This window comes from Xylocopa sonorina, chromosome 4, assembly GCF_050948175.1.
Source record: "Xylocopa sonorina isolate GNS202 chromosome 4, iyXylSono1_principal, whole genome shotgun sequence".
In the NCBI taxonomy this organism is placed as follows: Eukaryota; Metazoa; Arthropoda; class Insecta; order Hymenoptera; family Apidae; genus Xylocopa; species Xylocopa sonorina.
This window is the reverse complement of record NC_135196.1, coordinates 10,861,349-10,888,802: the sequence shown is the minus strand read 5'-3', so window position 1 is coordinate 10,888,802 and position 27,454 is coordinate 10,861,349. Positions and strand designations below refer to the sequence as shown.

Genomic DNA, 27,454 nt, shown 5'->3' with positions numbered 1-27,454 from the left:
GGAATACGAGATACCATTTTAATCGACTCAGTGTTCGGGCACAGCCGTGACCCGCGGTGTGTAGTTGTCCGCGAAGTTACTTAAACGGTAAGTAACGATAAGTCACCTGAAACGACAGCGGTGGCGCACCCGTGGCCCGTTACACATTTATTAACTTCGAGGCGATCGTTTAAGCGACTTCCGGCGCGTTATTCCGAGTTAATTGTAACTAACGGCGAACTCGACGGCGAAGGCGACTTGGGAGTAACCGCTGGAGTACCGGAGAACGCGGTACGGAATTAATTCGCCTGGTCCTGTGATAGAACCGCGACAGACCGTGCGCCCTGTTTGCAGCCACCCCACCGCGATTGTAGAATTTACAAGTGAGCGTGCAGACGCGGCGACGACCCGCGAAAGTTTCAGAAAATTTCGCCTGCTCCCGAGAAGCGTGAAATGAAATTCCCCGGAAATTATCGAGTAGCTTCGAGGCAACTGTGAACGAGTTCCCACCGCTCCGCGAGTATTATCTTAAAAGCGCGCCCGGTTACGCCTCTCTCCCGCGCATCGCACGCCGCTACGACGTCGACTCTCTGAGAAATTGCAATCGATCTAAGAAAAACTTGCCACTTTTCTTTGGGAACGTGTTACGAGTCGACACTGGGACGCAGAACGACGTAAGAACGCGAGCAGACACGTGGGAAGTTCGACGGGTTCGCGTTAGAAAATGTAACAGCGAATGAAGAGAAGAGAAGGGAAAGAAGAGATAGTCTGGTTCGAAGAAAAGAGTTTCGATCGATGCGAGAGCAGACACGTGGGAAGTTCGACGGGTTCGCGTTAGAAAATGTAACAACGAATGAAGAGAAGAGAAGGGAAAGAAGAGATAGTCTGGTTCGAAGAAAAGAGTTTCGATCGATGCGATCTTACCTTCCATATCCATGCAACAAATTTCCGGCTTGCAAACTACCTTCGCGCAACTCTTCCTCAGAATCCTTTTCGCTCGCTGCTTTTTGCCCACTGACTTGGTCGACTCTAAATCGGTATCGTCAACCTGCTCCTCCTCTATTACATCGGCGCTCTTCCGCGGTGTTTTTATTGCCTTCGTCCGAGTCTTGATCTTTCTGATCGATCTTCGTCTTTTGGGGTCTTCCTTCTCCGAATCGGCCTCCTCCTCCACCAGCTTCGGGGCTTTTCTTTCCCTCAACAATGCATGCGCCGCTTCCACGTCCGCTGGGTCAAGTTCCGTGTACTTCTTGGCCTCCTTTTTACAGAATTGCACGTATTTGTATTAGATACGACCTCGATAAACTTCTCAGAATCGTTCGAGACATCAAATTTTATATGAATCATATCATTTATCCTACCTTTACCTCACGAAAAATGTATCTCTATCGAAATTAAGAGACGAATATGTTTTTTGCGGCGAATTACGACGAATTTTATAATCTACCTCGTCCACTTTGTTGAAATATTCGACCTCAGCGTTGATGAGCTCTGGGTAGCTCGTCTTGATGGTACTCTTCCCCTTCACCTTAGTTGCTCTCGGTTTCTTGTGCGCATCTGCTTTCTCCGCCTTTTCTTTGTCCACGTCCGCGTGTTTCTCCTTCTTCTTCTCCTTGTGCTCCTTTTTTCTGACCTTTCCCTTCGAGTCTCGTTTGATCGTCACTCGCGTGTCCAACGCGGGTCCGTGGACCAGGCGTATCTCCTTCAATCGAGTGTCGATCGCTTTCTCGTATCGACTGCATCTTTCCAGATACTGCGGACGGAAAAATGAAATTTTCCAATTGTCTTCTGTCGAAGAAAGTCTCGCCTCGATGCGAAAGCCAGAAATTCAATTTGTTCAGTCAACGTTAAATTCAAAGAACGATCTAGGCGATCGAATTTCGCGAGACGAGTCGCCACGATTAGAATATTTGCCGTTAAATCGTCGAGTTAAACTGATGAGAAGAATTGTGTCTCACGTTACTCAAAGCGACTCTGTCCTCCTTGGTGAACAGCTCAAAGTCGTCGGAACACTCCAGCAAGTACACGTTACCGTTTCTGCTTCCGACTGCGAGATATTCGCCACCTTCGTGGGATCTAATCGCGGTTAAGCCGTCTCTGCAGACCCGGATGGCGGTCAACGGGGCTTTTACGCTTGCTAAAACGTCGTACGCTTCCAGGGTGCCTTCTATATTTATGGTGAAAAATACGGAGCACCTCGAGTTGCTCCAACAGCCACCACTTAAATCGACGTCCTTGTCACTGTGCATGGAAAAATCGAAATTCTGTCGATCTCTGAACGATAATTTGTACCAGTCCTCAATAATAATTTTATACATATCAATTGAACAAAAACCAATCGAATAAACCGAGAATCGTACCAGGTAGACAGGAAGCATCCCTCCTTCGTGTCGTCCGCCCATATTTTAGCAGACCAATCGCCGATCGTTAAAAAGTTCTTCGCGTAGATGGGATTTCTGTCGATGACAATGACAGGCCCGGTGTAACATTCGAACTTTATCGCCAGCTTCTCGACAGGATTGCTGGTCCTTCTATTCACGTTGACGACTATACCGTTCTCAGTGCCGGCTAGGAATCTGCTGCTCATCGTCGGCTCGTATTGAAGCGCCGTGACCCCAACAGCCTTCAGGATATCTGCTCTTCCTGGATCGTCCAGATCCATCACCAGCACTTCCGTGGGTTTCTTTAAGTACCTCATGTCCCACCATTTGACCATGCCATCCGTGGAGGAGGAGAAGAAGTCGTTGTTGGATTTCGTGGGGATCCACAACGCCTGAATCGCTGGTTGCCTTCGAGAAAGACAGAATCGTCGCTACTTTGCAGCCTCTAATTTAGACAGTCGAGAGCAGGATACGAAGATTATTGTACCTGTGACTGGTGTAGATGTGAGACGTTTGCACTGGTTTGTCGCTCGTTCGAATGTCCCAGCAGCACACCTGTCCAGACAACAAACCACTGACCAACAACACCGGATCTCGAGTATTAAATTCGACTGTCATCAAGGGGGATGACGATTTCAACGTGTTGATAGCCTTGTTAGGATTCTCTGCGCAGGATCGACCGATACTTCAGTGCCTCGAATCACTCGTACGCAAACTTGCGTCTTCGCAAGCGGTACATGAACTTTTAATTAACTCGCGGAGGTAGAGGCGAACGACAAAAATGTCCGTCGACGACAAAAAATAACGAGAGCACGCAAAAAGAACAGAATTCCCGTGAGAAACGTTTGGAGGAACATCTCCCTCAGAGATCGACGAAACAATATCAAATTTCTCCGTGCACAAACGCGCGCAGAATTGAATCGATGGAATAGCATCCCGCTCGGAGGTGCCGTCGTGGTAAATAACGTCGACCAAACGCGGTTAGTCATCGAATAACATAAGGAATATCAGAGTACCGATGTCCCATACGTAGGAGTACGGACTCACGTCGACCGGATGCTCTTGGAATTCCAGAAACCCGTACGCCGCTGCCAATCGATCCAAACCGTTGGGGGACCAGGATAAGTGCCTGATCGGCCTAGCTTTCGCCTGCGGATCTTCGTACAAGTTCGTGACCCTGAATAAATAGGGAGAAAAATGGGCGGGCGAGAGGTCAATGGATGGGACGGATGTCCGATAAAACCGTGGGGAACAAGTGTGTACATATACGCGTACACGTGTGTATACACGCGTATATAGATCGCGTAATGAACGTATATATCAAGGGGGCCCGTGTTATCGCGACAAAGCACACTTCGCTCGTTAATTTAACGACCCTACGGATTTTTATTGCCAGATCGAAACGCGATCGCGAACTACACTTTTTGCCACGGAATTTATGTGGAAGTGCCCGTAACGCACACACCACTCACGGTTTAATGGGTGGAGGCGGCAGTCGTTTGGATTAGTAACTTTAATACGAGAGATACGTTGACTCAGCGGATGAGTTCAGAAATTGCACGAGGCAGTAGTGTGTACGTATCCATGGCTTTCGATCCATTATATTCTTAACGTGGCATAGAATTGTACGGTTTCCTGTTCGATTGATGACAGTGAGTTGTTTCAATTATGAGATACGCACCTTATACTGTACTCTCTGACCATGGATGTTGGAATCAGATCGTCGAAAAAGTTTTGATAGATGTCCATGGCGTTGTTTTGGAGCACGTGCCGCTCCATTATCTGTGTACACGCGATACTCTTTGAAATTCTTATCGTACTTTCCATTCAGCTATTCAGATCGACTTCCAGCGTTGTAATTAGGATTCGATTCGAATATGAAAGAATATTCAAGTATATCGAGGTATCCAGACCTCAGAAGCTCACCGTGAGAAGAGGTTTCATACTTAAAGGCCAATGATCGTCCTTCTCTACGCGTCGACGAAATCTTTGAACAACTTCTGTGTCTCGTGGGTTGATCTCCTTTGGCCAGCCACCCTCAGCGTGATACATTCCAGTATTCGTAACAGCTTTTCTCGATATTTGCGCCTGAAACGATATATTTTTTTTTGCTTATTTACTGCGTTTTGATTAGAATAATAAATGCGTGTAACGTAAAACATCTTAATAAGATTGTTAATTACGTGTTACCTCGTGGCCTGCGTACTGCGTGGACACTTGGACGCCGCGATGACACTGCGGGCGCATAATATAATTCTGCATGAGTTCCGATTCCGGAGGGATGCTCTCTTCCGCGACATTGTAGGCGTCCGTGAACACGCATTGCTTTCCAAACTGATGCCTCTGTCTGATGTAAGTGTATTGGGTCAGCATCCTCGTTACTGGCTCTCATTGAACCGCAGTCGTATTATAAAATAATACATACACACGAATTACAAAATAAAAAGGGGCACAAAAAAATAAATGATCGAAACATAAATCGTCCGAACGAGAAGATGGTCGACGTGAAACTGACCAAGGTGACGTTTCATCGAAACACGTGAAAATCGAAACGATGCTCGATCCTCGACATCGTAAAGCTTCATCGCGCGTCGCATCGTCTTATCGAACCGTTCATATTTAATACACACGCGTCTAAGGCAGATTTTCAAAGCAATTTCGAACCGTAACGCACGTGAATAGATAAATATTCGATTTGCGATCAACATGGTTAAAAATTCCAGCGTCCCTGCGCCTTGGTCCCCGGATAGTAGCAGCGGAGACCGCGGCACCCGATACATTCGTGAATGTTTCAACGCGAACCACAATTTCCCTTCGAATTTCCATTCTCGAGGGATTTAACGCGGCGCGAAACCCGCTGCCCGCCCCGTTCTCCGATCCGTTGGCCCTTTTAAAGCGCCGCCGCTTTTACCTTCCCTCCGTCGCGTCACCGATTTCTTCGTGGCCGCTAATTTCCTGAACCTCGTTTCTTTCGCGCGTCAAAGATTCAATTTTCGCCCGCTACTCGACCGCCACCGCTGGCAATTCACTTTACGGGAATTACCATCGGGCGCAGCGCTACTCGGCTCCGTCATCGCGTTATCCCTTCGTGACCTTCCGCAATTTCTGCCGATCGGCTCGCTGGGAACCGAAAATCCGGCAATCAATGCTTTCGCACGAATCCGTAAATCGCGTAAGCCATGCGAAGAGGGCTCCCTACCTCCCAGTAAATCATATTTGATGCAGTCGCGGTCGAAATCATGATCGATTGCCCCGTGGACGCGGTAAACGCGTAAGCCGGAATGAACGCTGGACTTGACAATGATCCGCGATTGAATTTTCGCTTGGCCTCTGTCGGCCATTCAGACGCGTTTATGCGAAAAATTCATTCTGGAACATGTACCTGATGTACCGCGTTACATCGTCAGCTTTCGACGAACCTTTCGAATCCCACTCGATCGCATTTGTTGATTAATTCGTTCACTCTGCGCTGAATCGAAGCGAAGAACTGCTGATGATCCTGTGCTCGATGAAATTCTGGGAATGGGGGATGAAAGCGTCTAATCAGCGGCCATCGCGCAGATACGAGCCAGGATCCCATTCCTAATCAATTAGAACGATTGATATCGAGCTCGAACGGAGTGCACGTGAAACACGCTTTTCTCCCCTACACACGAATCCACGGAGTATCGAACGAAAAATATTATCCTACATTGGTATACCGTTTTATCCGTGTACAGAGGGGTTTAACTAGTACTTTGACGAATCTGTGCGTACGTCGCGCAGCTTTCTGTTCAGTCGCGTCGTGAGTGACTCGGAAAAGCGAATTTATAGCGGACGATGTCTGACGGATGTCTCTGAATACGTCTGCATTGATACGAGCGAGAGAGAGAGAGAGAGAGAGAGAGAGAGAGAGAGAGGGGGGGAAAGAGAGAGCTATAAGCTGTACCAGTGATGAATCAAATCGACCGGTGTCTGCGTATGTCGTACCACATATCGTAGATGAACCCCCTGGTCCCGGAACTAAAGCAATCTAGGATTGAATTCCGAAACGTCCTATGGCGGAGGAAGTTCGCGTAGAATTTAACTATTCAGCGCGGCGGTATACATCGATGGGATTCCGATGCATTGTGCAACGAGGCTTAAATGATTAAATTTTTAGGGACTGTCGCACGGTTTCCGGTTCCCCGCTGTTGCTCGCCGCTGGTCAGCTTTGCTGGTACAGCGCAAAGCTCTCTACGTAGATACGGCGTGACGGAAAAGCATTGAGAACAGCTCGCAGAGCGACCAAGTGGATTTCATCGGTTATTTTATTTTTATTCGAGGCCATAAAACAGTGGAATTATTCCACTGTGCGATTTTGTGAAGCAATCGATAGAGAATGGTTTCTTCGCGTTTCAGGATAATTCTGTGTCTTCGACTTGAAGGTGCGAACAAGTGGAAGCCACTTGATCATTCGTATCCATTATGACAGCGTAAAAATTCTCAGTAAAATTGTCATCGTAAGTACATTTCATTCAAGGAACTATGTCAGGGTAAATAAATTTTCCGTGAAGATTCGTCAAAGAACGAGATACCCGTGCTAACTTCCGTTAAGCAGAGGGTATTCGATACGCCAATATCTATGTAATTAACCTTAAAAGGCAATAGAAACCTCATCTGATACTCTTCGTGTCCCGAAATCGTTATTCTAATAATGAAAAGGGGCCAGCGGCTAAACTGAGGGAGCGGTTGCGAGAGACGAGAAAAGAAGGGGAAAAATGTGAGGTCTCGACGTAAGATACATCGACGACTCGTCGCAGGAAATGTTGGGACTTCTATTTCGAAAGGTAAAGCTGTCCTCCGCGTCAAAGAGCGTGAGAGGCATCTTGACTCGCCACGATACTCCTCGCAAATTCATCGAGACCGACGGGAAAGCCTCGTAATTAAGGCCGGTTGTATTCGACGATATGCTGCCGCATTGTCGTAAAGGGGATCAAAGAACGGTTTTCTTTTAATGAAACACTTCATTTCACTGGGAAGCTCACAACGATCTATTTTAGATGAAAAGGTTAATCGTTGAGGAGCAAATATTAGGGTTATTTATTTTTCTGATTTCATTCGAAGTAGGAAATAAATACTTGGAGCAGAGTAGCTTAGAGATTTTGCGATTTTATTATCTTGTGCTTCGAGATTGCTATTTATCATCGTTTATTTAATTTGATAGATATGCTCGAAAGCACAATCGTCGCTGCGAAAAATCAGAAATCCCTGCAATGAATATACACGAGTCTACGAAGCAAAGGACTTGGCAAATAATTCCAAGAAGGATATCCTTGCACGTTTACCCGGGTTTCAAGAATACAATTCACAAGCAATAGTTGATTTCATCTCGAGCAAAAGATTGCCTTCCATAACAGCATTAAACGACACGTTCAGAATCGCTTTCGCGAAACGTACAGCTGTAAGGAAACCATACAATTTTGGCATCGACTGTCAGAATTTCAATTCAACTGGGAAACGAATTGTCCCAGCAGGCGTGCAATTTTCTAATCGTATCTTTTCTCAGAAACTGGCTGTGTATCTGAGACTATTGAACGTGCCACGAACAATTAGTTCCTCGAGCAGAAACGTTCCTTTCAAGCTTGTCAAAAGAAATTCCAAAGGAAATAAAGGATCTGATTGTCAGAAATCATTAGAGACTAAATCGACAGAGGTTCCAGATAATTCTCAGAAATCTTCTAGACAAGAATGTTCCAAAACACCAGATCACACTTTAAAGCAACCTGCAAAAAATGATTGCCAAACTGACACGCGAGATACAAACGCTGAATATTATCATTCGATACAAACATCAACTCCATTACACTCCGATAAACCAGCAAGATACAGCAATGAGCAGACGGAAACAAAGTGTTTCGATGAAGCTAAAAAATCGTTAGAAAGTACCAAGAAACACGAGTCCCAAAAAATTGAATCCAATCAAACTAGAAGCTCTCAAAGTGAGAAAATGTCTGCCAAAAATACCACAGCGTCTGATACGCATAGACGCAAACGCGAGCCTTCGAAAATGGACAGAGTAATGTGTTACGTGCGAAGTTCTGAACGCGACGCGTTCAAAGACTGCGAAATTGAAAAATCGAAGGAGCCCAAGTACGCAAAATCGCCCAAGGATACATGTGGCAAGGTAAAACATCCTGATTTAATGAATCTTCCGAAGGAAAGGGAGGAAATACCTGACCCACCACCCCCAAAGTCTGTTCACTGGTCTGAGAAGATCAACACGAAGCAGCGGTATAAAAAACGTTGCTCATCGAGCAGTTCTTCCCCAATGTTGTTCGTCCCTTACGAAAAATCCAGTAAACGAAACCTGGCGCGTGACAGTTCCAAATCTTCGTCGATGGATCCGTCTTCGTGTACGAAGCATCGAACCAGGGGCCAATCCAGCGGTGACTCTCGCAAGTCTTCGTCGAAGGTGTGTATGCCCACTAAAGGACCTTGTCATCCGCCACCAGAAGGTGTAAAACGCGATGTTTCTTCTGTACACGAAGGCAAAACCCAGGCGAAGCCGAAGAAAGAGATAGAGAATGTCAGCGACGACTCGAGACCTAACGCGTCCACCCGGAAGTGCAGTTCGAGCAAGCGTCCTGCGATCGAGGAAACGGGAACTCGCGATCGCGCGTCACTCGAAGTTAACGCGGAACCGTGCAAAGCGAGCGGCGAATGGAAGAGACAGAAATATCTGGTGCAACTGAAAATTTTCAAGTCGCGCAACAACTTGGACCCGCAGCCACCTGTGGTAACGGAAGTCAGACGCGATCGTTACTCCGTGGAGGAGATAAAGAAGCCGCGGCTAAGCCCTGTGAATCGTGAGATGTCAAAGTTCCTGAGGAGCGCGTGTCCCCCTAAGCACGGTCTTAATGTCGACGTCGAGAAGACTAAGAAGCGCATAGCGGAAGCCACGGAGAAGAAGAGGGAAAAATTGAAAAGGTCAAAGACGCGTTCGCGCCCTCGTAGCTCCTAAATTGTCGGTTTCCTTCTTGATGTTCTGTGACTGTTTCCTACTCAGACAGAATATAGATCTCTTTGACGAAGCAAATGGCGAATCTCTGAATTTCTAGTTTTAACGCTAACGTTTGTATTCATTCGTCGAGATATGCGAACGACACCAATAATAGTAATATGAAATGTAATATAATAATATAATACATGTACACGCGGCGAAGTAACATGAAGTCCCAAGTGCCGGGTTGAGCGAAAGTTTAATATAGTTCAGAAGTTCAATACAGTTCGCTGAAGCTCAATAAATTCTCTGAAGTCCATTGAATTCGCACAAAGTCCGGTTCTTTTACAAACTGAACAAAATCCATACAAGTTCCCTGACAAATTGTGCGAAGTCCTTACAAGCGCGGAAATAATCCTCGACTTGAAAATCCAATTCGAAAAAAAATTATTAAAATCTTCCTCGAGTATCCTTGGAATATCCTGGAAGATCTGTTTATTCATTTCTTCACGAGAATTCTATACGCGTGTATAGTATTCTAACGGCTCTTTCCAGTCGTACGTTTATTTTAACGACGCGACTAGTCTCTGAATATCATTAAGTTTCTTCAGCTGAAGCAACCAGCCACGAATGTACGTACACACACACGCGGGGGTGAAACGTGAAACGGAAATTGTATCTGGCATGAAGCGGACAGCCGCGATTCAGAAACGATGTCTCGTACGAAAATTCGTTTGTTACCGGTACATTATGCGAAACTAATTATCCAAGCAGACTGCTACGCGATTACAGGTCGAGTGGTATTAATATGAGATCGTTCTTTGTTGCAGATAGTCGACGACTGGTACCACATGGTGCACTCGTCGGTGGTGAAACGGTCCGCGGAGCCGCATCTCGGCGTGCACCAAAGACTAATGGAAGACCGCAGAGTGCGTCGGGCAGAACAGCAACGGGTGAAGTCACGAACGAAACGGGATCTGATAATCAAACGCGGCCCGTCCAACCTGAAAATTGTTCTGAACGATGAGATGTGGCCTCAAATGTGGTATTTGGTTAGTGAACATTTCATTCACCCACGGCTGCGCAACGCGCAAGTTTAGTTAACACTCGACTGATAATGTTCTGACATTAAACATATCTGTCTTTTCACTGATACGTGACGGAGAATATTAAAAAATAATTAATGCTTAGATCTGTTCAATTAGTATGAATTGCACGTTACTATACGATCGTCGATCGGTTGTTTCAGAATAGGGGAAAGGGATTGGACATGAACGTGCAGGAGGCTTGGGCAGAAGGAATAACGGGACGCGGAATCGTGGTCACGATCCTCGACGATGGATTGGAAAAAAATCATCCAGACCTGTATAAAAATTACGTAAGTATCGACGTTTCCTGGCTCGAGTTAATAAAAAGGAAAACGGATCAAACGGATCGATCTGTGTAGCCAGAGTCTGCTCGACTCCATCCATCACGATCGCTTTCAATTGTACCTACACGCATTTGGAACTTCTCTCATTTGATCGGAATTAAAAGAAGCAAAAAAAAAAAAAAAAGAACACGGTGTCGTGACGAAGGGAGAGCGTGGTATATACGGTTCTCCAGTAATTTATCAGGATCCGTTCGACGTAACACGAGGATCGAGAGTGGCTGTAAAGCAAACAGCGCGGACAGGGCGGATCAAACTGTACGGGAATACGGAGGGTATCCGAGCGTGGCAGCCGTGCCAAAAACTGCTCTGGTATTTGGAAACTCTTGCGAGGGTACTCTCCGACATACTAAACGTTTAATTCGAACTAGTTGCCACGGGTAACGTCGTTCCGTGTAGAATTATCGTAAAGAAACATGTTAGGTACGATTGCTCTGTACGAACTACCGTCCGCAATAAAGTAAACCGAGAAATACTCGGAAGATCGAGTCTACCGTGGCGCAAATAGCGAGTTCGTGCCGTAATACCGAAATTGTTAAAGTTACTGGATTAGAGCTGGGAATCAACCGACGAGTTAAACAGTAGAAGCTCGAAACTTGGACCGCACCAGGGAACCGCGTATGTTTACTGGCGAAGACCGGGGTTAATAAGGCAACCGCAGAGAAATGTGTATCGAGCTCCCATAATCCGACAGTGGATACGAGCCTCCGTGATCAGACGCACCCAGCAGCAGCTCTCGATATCGACGTAAACGAGATATTCGAAAAAGAATTTTAAATTGATACGTGGGTTGGAAATAGTCCTGTTAAACTGTTCAGTTCTCTCTGGTGACAGTCGTTTGCACAGTTTTTACTATCTTCTCTGGTGTATTTATTTAATTGATTTAATAACCGTAAGTGTCCAGTACCGTTGAGGGTAACGTGCGATACTTGACGAGGAAAAATAAAATAATTATTCCAGGACCCACAAGCCAGTTACGATGTCAATAACCACGACGAAGATCCCATGCCACGGTACGATGTTTTAGACAGTAATCGACATGGTACCAGATGTGCTGGTGAAGTGGCAGCCACCGCTAACAATTCCATGTGCGCTGTGGGAGTCGCGTTTGGGGCTGGCGTTGGGGGTGAGTGTACTCGAAGAATAGAGTTCGACTATTAAAATACGTATCCACGCGAATGTCTGTCTCGTACGGGCAATTTCGCGATTAAAACTAGTTTTACGATTGCGAACAGTAATTCCGTCCTATCATCTGCACGTTGTATTATTCGTAAAACTATAATACGAACGTTCGATTCCAGCTGAGCAATTTAATTAAGCATTTTTTTTATTCTGTTTGTATAATAAAGGAGTGAAAATGCTGGATGGGGACGTAACGGATGCCGTCGAGGCGAGATCTCTGAGCTTGAACCCCCAGCATATTGACATTTACAGTGCCTCCTGGGGACCGGACGACGATGGAAAAACCGTCGATGGTCCCGGTGAACTTGCCACTAGAGCTTTCATCGAAGGAATCACGAAGGTGGTTAAATATTCAACCTATTTACCGCAAATCGAACCAGATTTTCGTCACTGATGCACACTTTTAATTCGCGTTCTGAAAATTCGCCTCTCTCTCTCTCTCTCAGCCTTTAAATCGAAACATCTCCTTTCGTTTCAAATGTGGCTCTAATAAAATTTGCATTCTTCCATTTTTTAAACGCGATAAACGAACGGTTAGGTAAATGTTCTTGATTTTATTCGCCAAGAGTCTCTGGAGGCAATGATAGATCGAAATTGCACGAGGCGGAAGCTCGCTTTCGACGGATGCGGTGACGCGACGTAAAAGGAGCAAGGTGTCCGGTAATTGTCCTTAGCCGCGAACGTTAATGGCCCCGATAATTACCCGACCGATCGAAAAATGATTCCTGCGTCCGGCGACGTGGCTCCGTTGCCCGGGTCAACCGTAACTCGATCACGCCGCAGAACGAGGAACTTCTTTGCCTAGACCGGGCTTAACAGACTCGGTCGACGAGGTCAATCCTCAGAAAGTTCCCAAATTGGTGCTTTTAAGCGAGCACCCCGGGCCTCTGTACCTGCACGCATTACCATTTCAAGCTTACTTACTGCGAGGTGCTCGTAAGTCATATGCAAATATCGGAAGCTGCTTTTGCGACCGGTGACCTCGTTAAAACGGAACTGTCGGAAAATAGAATTCCAACGGGGGGTAAGATTTTACAAAGCCACCGGGGCTGCAGAAGTAACGCCTCGTTGATTAACCGTCGCAACCGTTCCGTGTGCGATGGAGACGTGAAGAAAAATTGCGAATTTTCCTACTGCTTTGGACGTTACTTTCACTGTCCCTCGTTTTTCGCTATGTTCGCTATCTTTAGCGTATCTCAAGGGAATCACTTTCGTGTTCGACGACATTTGAATATCACGCGAATATATTTTACCTTCGATTTTCTTATTAACTCAATGATATTCCCCGCTGGTATTGCACCGAAATATGAATTTATCTTTCCAGTATAATTACTCTTACTTCTGAATTTAAATCGCGTTTGCTCGATTCAACGTTAACCGTTAAATATTCATAAAGACAGTTACTGTTGGCAGTACTCCCCGCGATACTCGGTGTGCGCTAAATACTTTGAAATTTCCAACGAATACTTCGACGGAATCGTCATAGCGAAAGTTGCATAATAACTTTTAAACTCGATTATTTAAATAGTGCTCTCCTTCAATTTTATTCTATCGCGGTTGTTTCAATAGACTTGAACGTAGACCTCTTTCTCTCTCTGCCTATTACGAGTAAAACTACCGATAATGTTAAATTGTAGTCTTGAAAATTGATACATTATATGAAAGAAATTGAAATTGAAACTGTCATTTAGTAACGCCCGCGGTATATGGAACACAACTCTGTCTGAAAGGAGGTCATGGTTTTAATTATGTATTTAGGTGCCTCAGGATTGCACTTAACACAGAATATTAACTAATCCAATTATGTCTATGATGGAACAATCCTTGGACCAACAGAAACTGTAGTAGTAGCATCGGTAACTGCATAAACTCTCTATCTGATTCAAAAATCGAACACTAGAGTTCAGTCTCGTATCAGTACCTAATCATTAGTAAAAGAGAACCATTATTGATTCACAATAAGTTCGTATGAAATAAAAATATCCAAGAAAAAAATGTAATTATCCTGTGTGATAAACGCTCGATACAGTGGTATCGTATAAATACGATGAGAAAAAGTGTTCGCTTAAGTCTAGCCGATCAATCGAACCTTTTAACAGAGTCTCTGAAAGGCTCTTTGACCAGACGCGTGACGCGTTGCTAAGTTCGCCCCTTTGATCGTCAGGGTCGCAACGGTAAAGGGTCAATTTTCGTGTGGGCGTCGGGAAACGGTGGCAGGGATCACGACAACTGCAATTGCGACGGTTATACGAACAGCATCTGGACGCTGTCCATCAGCAGCGCGACGGAGAACGGTCAGGTGCCTTGGTACAGCGAGGCCTGTTCCTCGACGCTCGCTACCACCTACAGTTCCGGCTCGTCGGGGGAGAAACAAGTCGTGACCACTGACCTGCATCATCTTTGTACGAGCAGCCACACGGGCACGTCCGCTTCCGCACCCCTGGCTGCTGGTATCTGCGCCCTTGCCCTCGAGGCGAACAAAGAGCTCACTTGGAGAGACATGCAGCACATCGTCGTTAGAACGGCGAAACCCGCCAACCTGAAAGCCATGGACTGGGTCACCAACGGTGTCGGAAGGAACGGTGAGTTCACGGATAACACAAGATAAGAAACGAATCGATAACACTTTAGGAGAGTGAGAATGTTCGAATCTTTTTCTTCAGTGAGCCACAGCTTCGGCTACGGACTGATGGATGCAGCAGCCATGGTGCGCGTGGCCAGAAAATGGCGAACGGTACCGGAGCAGCACAAGTGCGAGGTTTCAGCACCACACATGGGCAGGTTAGTTACCACATAATTCTCGCGATGGTTTAATGTAACTCGATAACACGAATTTCTCGTCGACACCGTACGTTCTCTAATTAAATATCAAGTCGGCAGAAGGTATCGGAGATACAATTTATAGAGCAATACTTTTGTGAAATAAATTACTATGTGAGACGTGACGACGCAATACGATCTATCAATATTTCCACCACGTACAGCTCGCTTTGCCCTCCTCCGATGACGATAAACTGATCCCCAGGAAATAGCTTCTGCAGTGCACGGCACCTGATTTAATACGGACGATTCCAATCCCGTTTGCCTTGGCGTAATATAACGAAATTTGATCGATAATAAAAGTAACGAACACGCGATGATACTCTTAACGAAATCTTTAATATATATATAATTAAAAATGAAATTAAAAAATCGCGTGCTGTTGGTATCTGCGACTGACCTACATTTCACGTGTGCGTTGTAGGCCAATACCGCCAAAGAGTCAGCTAACTCTGGAATTGCACGTCAAGGAGTGTAGCGATGTTAATTTTCTCGAGCACGTACAGGTAAGTACTACATCACTCGCGTAAGTAGCTAGGGTAATTAATCGTTTTCTTCTGGAAATGTTTCAATCAGTTTGATGCGTGGAATTGGTTCACGTGTTTCCTTGCCCGATGTAACATTTGCTCGAAAGTGACACGAACGCATATGCGGAACGCGAAATTATTTTTCACGTTTTTAATTAAAAGTATCGAACTTAATTCCGAGCCCAGCCTGTACAGCATTTTTTTTTATTATCAGTGAAAGGATTAAGTTAATTATTTGTACGGTGCGATTATGTGTCATAGGCAAAGGTCTCGCTCTTGGCCTCGAGAAGAGGAGATCTTCAGATACAACTAACGTCACCTCAAGGTACGAGAAGTGTCCTCCTCGCGAAAAGGCCTCACGACGTCTCGAAGGCTGGTTTCAATCAATGGCCATTTATGTCGGTTCACACTTGGGGAGAAAGACCACACGGCACGTGGAAACTCGAAATCCACAATGAGGGTCGATATCAAGGTAAGTCCATTGTTATGGGTCTTTTTGTTCCTTCCTTTTATCGCGTACAGAGCTCCCGGATACATCGAGTTATATTCGTGTTAAAAATTTTTATGACATTCTGCATTGGATCGCATACCTTACGGAAACGTTAAATTGCAAACGAAATTTTGTCGAATAAAGTATCTCCTGTAATTCATTTCCATTACAGAGTACCAATATTGGAGATAATATTTTTAAAATGAATAGCAGCATAAAATTAACATTTTCACTTTCATAAGAATTTTTAATCCATGCTCTTTGAATCCTTAAAACATATGCATATGTCTCTGTCATATTCAGGGAAAAATTTCATATGCAATTAATAAGCATATGAGCGATACACCTTCCAAACATTTTACTCTTTCAAAGGTTCCAACGTCAGGAATGAAGGAAAGAGATGAACTCAATTTTCCCAACATTAAAAATCTTTAACCGTGTTGTAACCGAATCGTTCTGAATGATATTCCAAAATTAGATAGGCTACACAGAGTAATCGTTATCGCGAGTGACGAAGTTCATCGAGTTGGTCTCTCAGCTGATCTCAAACCCGCACTACCCTTTCAGTGAGATAGCTTTCACTCGCTAAGAAAAGTAATTGACCTTGTGTAAGTATTAAGACCACTTCAGGTTGCTTTTATAGATCCTTTAAAGTTGATAGCCACGTAAACTTCGTTCCATAAAATTTGCTCCCGGACGATGCATCTCTGCTCGTTGTACCCATGAATCACAAGTTTCCAACAACTTCTTTCGTCTGTCGGGTGTATTCGGGGTGCAGGTGCTCGCGCGTCACCTTTATCATCATTAAAACGATATATTATGACGAGACAGCTGAGAAGATATCTAAAGTTCGAAACTCTATAACACTCGACCATCGAACTGAGTATTCCCACTGAAAGAAATCAGAATACAAGGCGAACCTTCGCTTCGAACAACTGGCGAGGAAATATTAATAAAGAAGAATTTTAAAACGATCATAACCGCAGCTTTTCTTACGTATACTTCGATATGTGGCATAGACATATTGTAGATAAGCGTAGAGATCCGTTTCGCTTGCAATCACAGAGGAAACTTTCCGTAAAATTGCAACACAAGGGATGGTACACGGTGTACCATCAGTCCTGTAGCTTCTAACACCTAATCCGAAGCAGTAACAGTGCAGCCAGCTGCTATCTTATCGACTCATCTCGAAGGACATAAAGGGAGTTCTCGTAAACCGTACATGTGGGAGCACGTAAGCTGCTGTATTACCTCCCAGGGGTATAATTCCATATTCGAGGCCTGTTCTCTTGCGACTCCATCCGGCAGCCACGAGTCTCGCGGTGCGCTAGGGGAAGCTGACCTTGTACAGGGTGGAACCGTCAGAAGCACTTCACGCTAGGAACCCCGTTAAAGCCGATATGTGCATAAAGTTCGAGTTAACGCCGGCTCGTACTCCCTTGCGCCCTTGTAGCCTGGTGTATCCACGCGCAAGATAGAACACTGCCCTATTATGCCACGTAATATGCAGGGTACATTCCAAGTACAGGTATTCAAACCATTACACGTCGTGTTTGCGTTGATTCCCTCGCACATTGCTACGAGATCCGCTCCGTTGTCGTTGCCCAAGCACAATATTGTGTTACCCGAGAATCGCACCTGTTGGTCGCCGATGATTTTCTGATCCCCGACCGCTAATAAACTTGGCATCCCTCTGCGGTATTATTCGCATCCCTTGACGTTACGTTTCGTCGGTACTATCGTAGACGAAGGGAGAAGGATTCGGATAAGACATCGTTTCGTTCGCGACGAATAGCAAACTGTGTACGAGTTGGTCCCAACGATCAAGCTAACACTTAGACTCCGCTAGAAACGAGGACGAAAGTAAAGCTTAGTCGCAGCTTGTCTCTGCGTCGCGGTTACAGTCACTGAAATTAATTATTGGAAAATACTCCATATATATTTCAATGTTCTTGCTATATCATTTATCGAATGTTGATCATTACTGAGGCTATAATAAAGCTCTCCGATTTCCCCTCTGTCTCTCCTCCTGCGAAACGACGAACCATCAGGTCGTGCGACGCTTCACGAATGGGCGCTGATCTTTTACGGGACATCGACGCTGCCCGATCGCACGGAATACGCCCTGTACAATCCTGCCGGTTTGAACATACCCAGGAGGCCGTTCGTGAAATCACGCGAAACGACCTTCTCGAAGGCGCAGAACTCCCTGATGAGCTCGAAGAACAAGCAGACTCAACACAAGATCGACAAACCGGGTAGTCTCAGCCCTCCTTACATAGTGAACGCGCCTATACAACCGCAGCGAAAGGGAAAGTCGCGTGGTCAGCACAAAAACGGGAAATCCGCGAACAAACCCACACCCAAGCCTACCGTGCAGACGTTGCGAGGGTTGAACGCGGCCAGAGGACCTAATGCCGCTGGCGAAGTTCGGCTGATCACGTCGAGGCCACGCGGAAGGAGCACCCCAAGTCCCATCGCTACTACCGTCACCCAAACCAGCCCGCCTACCACGACTTCGACCACCAAAGTGGCCAGCAGACAAAGAATCGTCGACATAGTAACTGCCTCGCCTCTTCAGAGAGGCTTGATCCTCATGAAACCGCCAGCGAAATCTGCCATCAACAACGTGCCAGCTATATTCCAGCAATACCCGAAAATCCAACAACTCTATCCCCTCTATCCTATATACGGCGGTGCGAGGGGAGCTGGACAGCACGAGACCAGAGCTAAGGGCCTCGACTTCGTCCAGGACGAGCAGTTCGATTCGAAGAACTTGGACAAGGGTATTCTGCTTTCATTGACCTGTGGATCTGTGCTCGTGTAATGGGCAGTCCGTGGATAATACGATTAATGAGATGAGATAATGTTGTGGTATCTATTTAAAGTAACCTTTTTTTTTCTGAGAACAGGATTGGATTTTTTTTTAATTTTTTTTGGATTCAAATGATTAGAGATAGTTGCATTTACATCCACGGTTGCACGTTACATGCGGTTAATTTCACTGCATCTCGTCACAGTAGTAAAATGTGAACGGTAGAAGTGCATCCATTTTACGGAATTAAGTGAATTTTATATGATTTAGTTTTCTTTTTCGTACCGTATATTGTTACTCTGATTGCACTTCATTATAATCGTTATTAATTTTGTTCACCTGCCCTTAGTTTTTCTTATTGCTTGTTCGTATGTATCCTGTGAGACGATATTTGGATATTTCTTTGGGATGAATCAGTTCCACTGAACTGTTATATTATTTATTTTATGGTGGCGTTTGCGTCACTGAAACGATTTCAAAACGTTCCTATAATATATATTTTTTCAAATATTTTCTACCTGAAGTAATCGCAAATATACGATCGTATCGTTTCGTCACAATTTATATTTTCACCAAAACGTTATTCATTTGTATAATGCCAGTATCTTTTTGATTAAATATTAGTCTCGCGTTGAAGAAAATTTAAGTAAGCCTTACTGCATGCTTTTTCAATTTAATTATTGATATTACCGAACGAGAGTCACTGTGGCTACGAAGTTGTTGAAGCTCTTAAAGTAGAAGCACGCAAGCCGTATCATTTAATCAAAACTTCCAGTGACTTCGTTCTGGAAAATGCTTTCCCTGCGTGATTCGCTTGTATGCATGAAAATGTGTGTTTAGTAAGAACATCCTTTAAACACATAGCGCACAGAATATTATTAATTATTTGAGTATTATTTTGTACAATAAGAACGTTGCACACATGTACTCACATTTTGTAACACACCAACAGAATATTTATTTACGTGAAAACCGTCTTTTTTCTTTATTTCAAGTTCAGCTTTAACACGGTATTCCTCCTTGAGTGAACGCGTACAACATTTATTTACACCGTCCGTACACCTAAATTTTATCCCAAAATTACATTCTTCGAGACTTCACGATGTAACAGTGTCCAAATACTTTGGAGACATCGAAAGATTTTCCCTCGAGTCTAAATTTCCTACCTTGTTATTGATATAACAGATATGCACTAACTTAATATTGTTTGCGTAACCGTACCCTATCGTTATTCGCTTTATCATAATATAACTCTCCATCCTTCAAGACGAAAACGAAATTCTCGAGGGAACATTCTGACGCATTATCAATTTTCCGCCGCCAACGACATTGACACCATTTCCGCCGTCCCCGTTTCACTGTCGCTGTCTTCCCGAGACTCACGCTTCGAGACATCGAGTACACGAAGTATCTCATGGATGAAACATAGTCCTTCGCGTGAATGAACGTACATTGTAGATGCCACGCACAGGTTCGTATGCGTGGATAATGCAAAGTGCACTTATGACATTCGTGGAATGGGAGCATCCATTTCACTTTAAGGATGTACTCGTGAAAGTACCCAATGTGTTATTAAGATTTATAAACACACCATTCAGATAATGTACTCGAGTAACGAAAAATTTAGACGTAATTTAAACGCGAATGTTTATTGATAGTGGAGGAATAATTTCTCTTGCATTGAGATAGCAAGTATTCCACTCGATGAGGGGAAAATATTTAAGAAATTGGAGTTTTTGGTTACTGAACAGTAACGCCCTTTAAAACGTCTTTCATCCGAATTTAATCTATCTGATAAGGTTTTCAATTTCATATAAATATGGAGAGCTTCCTATCATCAATATCCTGTCATTTCACGTGAAAAGGCAGTAAGATGGCAATTCAGACTATAAATTGCTGCAAATTATTTCCGATAATCTCTGTCGTTCTTGTGAATGAGGTTCTCGTCGAAATAGACGAATGGAACGAAAATAAATCGCACTGAAAAGATAAATGATTCCGAACGAGTTTAATCTCTCGTTATTAATGACTTTCCTGTCTGTTTAATTATTTTCAAGGATAAATAATTTTAACGTCACCTTGATAAATTCTTATCTTCCTTTTAAATCGTTCAAGCTCCGCTTCATAAAGGTGACCAAGAATCATTGTAACGCAGGGAATTAAATAATAATTCGAGTTCTTTTGATGAAAAAAAAAAAAACTCTCCGCGCGAGGTACACATTTCAGAGATATCTTGTGTGTTTAATTACTGTATGCCGCATCGTGAAATAAAAAACTAAAACCGTGAGTAATTTCTTCCCGTTATCTACCGCGGAACAACATTATCTTACATTTTCTAGATCCTCTATTTTTATTCAAGCACGATTCTGCTTGTTTTACGATTTACTCTTACATTTATTATTAGGCAACTTACTCTTTATATTGCGTAAAATGTATTGTTGGAATACACAATTTCTTGTTATGTCAGCATGCTGAAGATATAATTGATTTTTCCTTGTTTTTACAAATAATTACCTATCACGTCTTGATTTTTTTTTCTTTTTTTGGTGATTATAATCCTGAAATCTTGATACACATATATACATAATATTCTAAGATTATCTATAATTTTGTTAATGCTTGCAAGCAACAATTTCTTTTAGGATAGACAGTACTATTATTCCCTTTATGATTTCGTAGACCGCAACAAGTGAAACCGAGCTGCAATCAATTTCAAACAAACGATAGCATTCGATAAAACATCCGCTTGATTTTCATACAGAAACCCCAAACAGAGTACCGCATCTCGGTTTCACAAATGCGAACAAGCCACGTCCTGAATAAAAAAAAAAAAAAAAACCCACCATAAAAACCAGCCATAATGTTCCAGACACTCTAAAGGAATTCAAGCTGATATTCTACGGCACGGAGACGTCTTTAGAGTTCGACGACGACCTGGACCAGGACAAACTGTTACCGCCTGTGAACCACCAGGACGTCGGCCAGGACAACACGGCGATCGGCGTCAGGCAGAACATCGTGCACACAGAGCGCGATCCCTGGACGGGTAGCCAACAGGTAGAGCGCGTATCGCATCCGGAAGTGCAAAGACCGACCACGGAGAACCAGACGAGCGGTTGCAGTAGCATCGATCCAGGAAGTCGCAGGTGCCTAGGTGGGTGCCTCATTCTACTCCTTCTAGCCTACCTGCTCGGTAGTGCCAGCTGGTGGAACCTGGTAGCCAGCTGGCAGGAGCCGTCGAGTGTCGGGAACGAGAGTGACCTCAAGGTGGACAGCAACACCTTGGGCTCATCCTCGAGGGTGTCGCGCGAACAAAAGGCGGCGTGCGACGCAACCTCGGCGATCGGCAGATCATCGGGCGCCCCATGGTGCTCATGATGATGTCCACGGACGATCGACACGTTGGCCACGCTATGTACGATTTAAACGGGATGCAGGAGGCGCGCGCCAAGTGTCGACGCGTTTCTTCGAACATTGTGTGTTGTGATTCCCTAGCCGTGAGTCGACGGAGATGTCAGAGTCGGCCGTCGGGTCAGCTGCTTTCTCCTTTGACGCTTCTTCGCCCGTCCGGAGAAAGGACTCTGAAGGATGTGCTAAACATCGAGCTTAAAAATGTCCTACGGGCTCGCTCGGTTGCTACCAGCTGCGCGGGCGGCCCGATCGCTCACTGAAAGTGTGCATACGCTTGACCATTTGCCACGAGCGATCAACGAACAGACGTGCAAACAGCTTGTTCGCGTCCGACACTGGCAGGGACCTGGCGGAGTACGCAGGCTCATTTTAATTCGGGTCAGAAATCGGTCGCCTGCCGGTGTCGGGGTGGAGAACAACGAACGAACAAACGAACTTCCGGTTGCTCGCTCGCAGCAAACGCTCAAGCGGATAGACACCTTTAACGTACATATGTCGTTCTAGGGTTAGGATTAGTTCAATTAAGTGTCGTCTATGAGAGATTTCTGTGACTGGTATGCGTATAGGAAGAGTTATCTGGGGACGTTCGAGAGGAGCGCCAGCGGTAACCTCATTCGTTGGTGAACATGGGACTAGGGTGTGGACGATGGATCGAGATCGAGCACGGAGGAGGTCGATCCATCCCGCGAATCAGATCGAACGAATACAAAGTAAAGTGTTTATCATTCGATTCCCTTGAATATGCAGCGATCCCTTGAGTTTTCATCGCGATGAATTATTCAGAATGGATATTCCAACTGCCGGTGAACGCGCGCCCCGAAAAGGATACGTTTCAATAACAATTTTCCATCCGGTTGCATAGCCAAGAGTGAGCTAATAGACAGCTCCGTTGTTCAGTTCTGTTTGTTATCACAAAATGTGATAATTTCAGCGAGAGCGTTGCTCGATTTCCTCCGTGCTCCATCCGGGGCAACATTGCTACGTTTCAGCAGAGTAACCACGTTCGATACGCCGCGCCGTTCCGTATTATTCGATAACATCTCTCGCACTTTTGTACGATACGATAAGGGAGCCACGCGAAACTGCCACTACGGGAATTAGAAATCGAAGGGTCGCATCTAAACGCGAGGTTCGATTCGATTCCTCGCTAATTTCGTGCACACAGGACGATCCTAGGAAACTTGCCTCGCGTAACTATAACGTTACCACTGTCATCTACCCCGAAACCGTATCCTCCGCTCAGTTTCTTATAAATTCGATCGACGGTCAGAAGAAAAAGCAAGATGCATCAGCCTCGCAGCTTCGCGACCCATTGCTGTGTCTCGTTTAAAAAACTGAAACTGAATCTTCTTCCTTTACCGTGCACAAGTGAATGAAATTCACGTGAAAAATATTCGGAAAAAGACGGGAAAACGATATTTTAGTAATCTCGTAACGTTCTCAAATATCCGTACTAGAGGTAACAATAGGTTTTTCACAACGTATCGATTGACGAAACAACCGTACGTGTTCCAGAGTGTTTCCCTTCGCGTCTCTTTCATCCCTTTCGCTTCCTCTGAGTCGCGTCGGTTCGCTTCTTTTTTTTTTTTTTGCAGACGTTTCACTTTTATCTTCCCCGTTTCTTCCTTCACAGTGCTCGCTACGATTCCACTGTGTCCCTTTGCTTCAGTTTCTTTCTGTCGAACTTTCTCCCTCGCCTTCTCTAGACCGTAGCTTACCCAGGGGGGTAGGGAGGGAACCCCAGCTGGGGCCATCAGCACTGCCGTAACAAAAAGGTAACAGAGCGTTTACCGGCGACTGGTGCAAACAGAGAAGATTCGCGATACCCTCTAATGCTGGCCCCCTAAAAAACTGTGGAACCTCGACTGCGTTACTAGACTTCGATTCGAAATGGAACACTCGGCACTGGCTCGCTAAACACCCCCGTAACTTACCCCTGACAAGTTTTAAGGGACAAGTAGTTCTGTAAGAATCGAGATGCATTTGAATGGAACGATATTTTCGTAGAAAATGATATTTTATAAATCTTGACACGCTCTGGTATTTGAACTGGACTCGAAAATTGAATGTTACACCAAACTTTTGAAGCCGTTTTCAACGTCCAGAGATCAGACGGAAGTATCCGGTACTTTTATAAACCCGAGTGTTTGTTTCCAGCAACGCGAGCTTTGCTTCAGCTACACCTGAAAGGTAAAACAAATTACGGAAACGTCGGCTACTAAATGTTCACACCGCCATTCTAAACGTACAAATAAAATTTCAAGGATTCGAGTAAAATCCATCGATGTACGTGTTGATAATAAATTGGCTATACGAAAATGACGAAGTGGAAATGAAATGAAACGCGATCGGAGTGTCGTGTACAACACGATAATAAACACGGAAAATGAAGCGAGGTTGTTTGCGAACCGAAGTTACAATATTGGCGTTCATAAAATTTTATCATTCGAAAATATTAACTTCTATCTCACGTTATATACGATAATCTCTTCATTTACGTACGAAAAATAGATATTGCCGTTGGAGCTGCAATCAGTGATTCACAGCCTTATCGCAAATAAATGGAAACACGAACAAGGGAGATCCGTATTGTTCGCTAGCCGGTTACAAAATAGTTCCATATGTACAAATGAAAAAGGCTCATAAGGTTTATAAAAATACCCTGCTGCGAATTAATTTGCCGGCCATTTTCGTGGCGGAAAGTCAATTTCAGCTATTTAAAATTGCATCAACCAGGAAGCTAATAAAACTCGCCGAGCTTTCGCTTGACGAACACAAATTAGAAGAAAAATCTCGTAAAGTACGATCCATAAAAAAGACAAGGTCCGAGCAACTCAACTCGTGGACTCGAAAAGGGCATCGTTTACGTACGACGAATTGGACGTTCGGTTCTCCGTTTGCGAAGCTCCATGAAACTAGGATACGTTAGGATGGGCAATTTCTAATTGAAGTGGTTTTAGGGCCTGGATCACTGTTCGTTTAAACGGTAGGGATCGTTTAACCAGCAGAGTTTTTGCACGAATGGACGAGGACCTCACTGTGGATTCACGTGAACGAATGCCAAATTTCATTACGCCCTAATAATGTTTATGAAATCTCAGTTTCGTTAAGAGGAGCAAATAATACATACGGAGCACGGTGCTTTGATCTCCATATCGAAATTTATAAAATTAATTTTCGCGTTTAAACGGTGGAGAGATTTTAATTAAAAGGCTGCTTCGTGATTCCGATAAGAGCATTCCAGCAATAGCTATTCGAATTGCAATAGGTTTACACACGCTCGAGGAGCGCACGACTCGATCTAGTAAAATGATCGTGGACTGAACTGTTTGGAGGAAAAAAGTGCACGTAACGTGGCAGAGGAGGAAAACTTGGGAAAAATAATATTGAGTTTAAAATGTCGCGAATAGAATCTACGTGAACAATCTGTTTGATTTGTAATAATTCGCGAAACGAAGGATTTGTATTAGCGATGTAGTACATATCCAAAAATGTCCAAATAAATTTGTTTCTGGAGAGAGATTCGATACGCGACGCGTAAAGATATTGGACAGCAAAAAATTTACTCCAAGTGGTAGATATGAAATTAAAATAAAAAAAAAAAAAAAGGAAAGAAACGACTAAGCCAGCGCAAGTTCGGACGACCTACTTTGCCAATAATTGGCATCGCTGCAGGCCACCTACAAAGAGCCGAACGGTAAATACTATCTAATTACTCTTTCATTGAAAGGAACTTTGCTACGTAAAAATTGAAATTAAGTTCCATCAAGATTCGAGCCACATGGGATACGATGATCGACTCGCGGTGATATCAATTTCCTTTTTCTCTTGATTGTGGCAACGTACCTCGAGTTTCATTATTACATATCGTCTTTACATTGCTAATATTATAGCTTAGTTTAATATTGTTGTTTTTAGATATTACGAATGATAATCTGACGAGATTAACTGTAATTTCCTTTGGCTGCTATTACGATACAGAGTCACAAATTTTTTACGTTCATTTAACAACTACTCTATACGTACGTGAACCGCGTTATTCCTCCGCATAATTGATCAGATTTACAAAGATCAAAAGCTGATTCACGCAACACTGTCAGATTAGCTGTCTTCCTATTCATCGTGGAAAATGAATCGATATTTTCAATCTATACACCCTTGAAAACGCACAAATCACGTAACTTCTGCAATACCACGTATTCTGTCATACTTAATTATCGTCTGTGATTGAATTCTAGCGTCTCGTACGCACGCCTCCTGCGGATTTACATTTCAAAAAGCAAATATTCTGAAATTTAAAGAAAAAAAAAGACGAGATCACTTGTTAACATACTCCATTCGCAATCTCTTCAACCAATCGTCTCGAATGTCAACTTCCTTTTATCAGTCTACATCAAAAATGGTTCCTTGGTTCGTTTATAGAATACACCGAACTAATAGTGATATAATATACATATATATATACATATATTTTTTATTAGCGAGTAGGTATGTCTAGGTCGAGGCTGTCAATTGTTATCATTCTTTTTATCATCTGTCTTGCAGCAGCATCGTCTATTTGTTATCCGTTGTTATTGTATTACAAATCATATCACTGTAACCGTATGGTGAACAATAGTGTCGCGTGGTGCACGACGTGTTATCGTCGTCGTTTTCACTTAACGCGAAAAGCATTCGACGCGATCGACCGAGTACGCTGTCGGGCACATATCATTTTCCATTGCGAGGGGGCATTTCTATACTGAATTCGAGCGACCATTAACTTTTCGTTCGGTCGGCCGAGTTTACGTTCGTTCCGCGATTAAAAAACTTTCATTTCGAATTCCTCCAAGTTTCGAACGACACGATAATACCTAATCGGCGTCACGATCGATCGGTAGAGACCCTCCCAAGCGATACAACTTCGAAATATACTTCCAACAGACTCGTCGTTACCTTCGAGCGCGCGCTCGTTAAATCAAGCCGCAACGATTAAACAATGCACTCCATCGAAGGCGTGAGGGGGCGTCGAAGGCAACGATAACTCTGGCCAAAGTGTAATTGTTATTCTATCCAGCTTCGTGTTATTATACGTTCGTAGTTAGCGAATTTTTAGCGGATCAGTTGATCGCGTGTTAAGTCGAGTACACACAGCCTGCGCTCAAACGCGAACCGTTTCATGTACTTACGGTAATTGATCGACTCCAAGTAGTTACCATACGCACAAACAGTTCCTCGAAATTCTCACCTCGGATTGTCAACCGCGAAGTGAACGCGTTTCGAAAATCTTTCGCACACAGCCATTCGTTCAATAGACGAAGAACAATCGAGCATCGACGAAGTTTGCATCTGACGGAAAAAATCGCGACGATCAAAGCAACAAATACGCTTCTATATATATATAGAAACATATATATATATAAATAAATAAATAAATAAATAAATAAATAAATATATAAATATATTAACAATTGACGCTT

General features: G+C 44.1%; 2 protein-coding genes across 3 annotated transcripts in view; one reads left to right on the top strand and one right to left on the bottom strand.

The window, feature by feature from the left end:
• Positions 1-27,454, top strand: part of LOC143422921 (furin-like protease 1) — a 167,524-nt gene that overhangs the window by 131,059 nt on the left and 9,011 nt on the right. The window contains exons 2-11 of one of the 2 annotated variants that reach the window (XM_076893901.1): positions 10,152-10,373; positions 10,571-10,699; positions 11,711-11,876; positions 12,100-12,272; positions 14,097-14,514; positions 14,596-14,713; positions 15,177-15,258; positions 15,541-15,751; positions 17,821-18,555; positions 21,454-21,738. In XM_076893901.1, the coding sequence (XP_076750016.1) occupies positions 10,152-10,373; positions 10,571-10,699; positions 11,711-11,876; positions 12,100-12,272; positions 14,097-14,514; positions 14,596-14,713; positions 15,177-15,258; positions 15,541-15,751; positions 17,821-18,555; positions 21,454-21,738 (2,539 nt within the window). The remainder of the gene's footprint in view (positions 1-10,151; positions 10,374-10,570; positions 10,700-11,710; positions 11,877-12,099; positions 12,273-14,096; positions 14,515-14,595; positions 14,714-15,176; positions 15,259-15,540; positions 15,752-17,820; positions 18,556-21,453; positions 21,739-27,454) is intronic. The other variant, XM_076893900.1, reaches the window with a different exon arrangement.
• On the bottom strand, positions 1,896-4,733 carry LOC143423173 (dynein axonemal intermediate chain 2-like). The gene is made up of 7 exons (XM_076894298.1): positions 4,551-4,733; positions 4,287-4,448; positions 4,042-4,142; positions 3,377-3,537; positions 2,848-3,025; positions 2,340-2,768; positions 1,896-2,220 (listed from the first exon to the last, which is right to left on the bottom strand). The coding sequence occupies exons 1-7, from the start codon at positions 4,731-4,733 to the stop codon at positions 1,896-1,898; spliced, it is 1,539 nt and encodes a 512-aa protein (XP_076750413.1).

Coding starts and splice junctions, on each gene's coding strand:
- LOC143423173 (XM_076894298.1), bottom strand. CDS start 4,733: ATGCTGACCCAATACACTTACATCAGACAGAGGCATCAGTTTGGAAAG. Junction 4,449..4,550: donor CGCAGTACGCAGGCCACGAG/GTAACACGTAAT, acceptor ATATCGTTTCAG/GCGCAAATATCGAGAAAAGC. Junction 4,143..4,286: donor GTATGAAACCTCTTCTCACG/GTGAGCTTCTGA, acceptor GCGTGTACACAG/ATAATGGAGCGGCACGTGCT.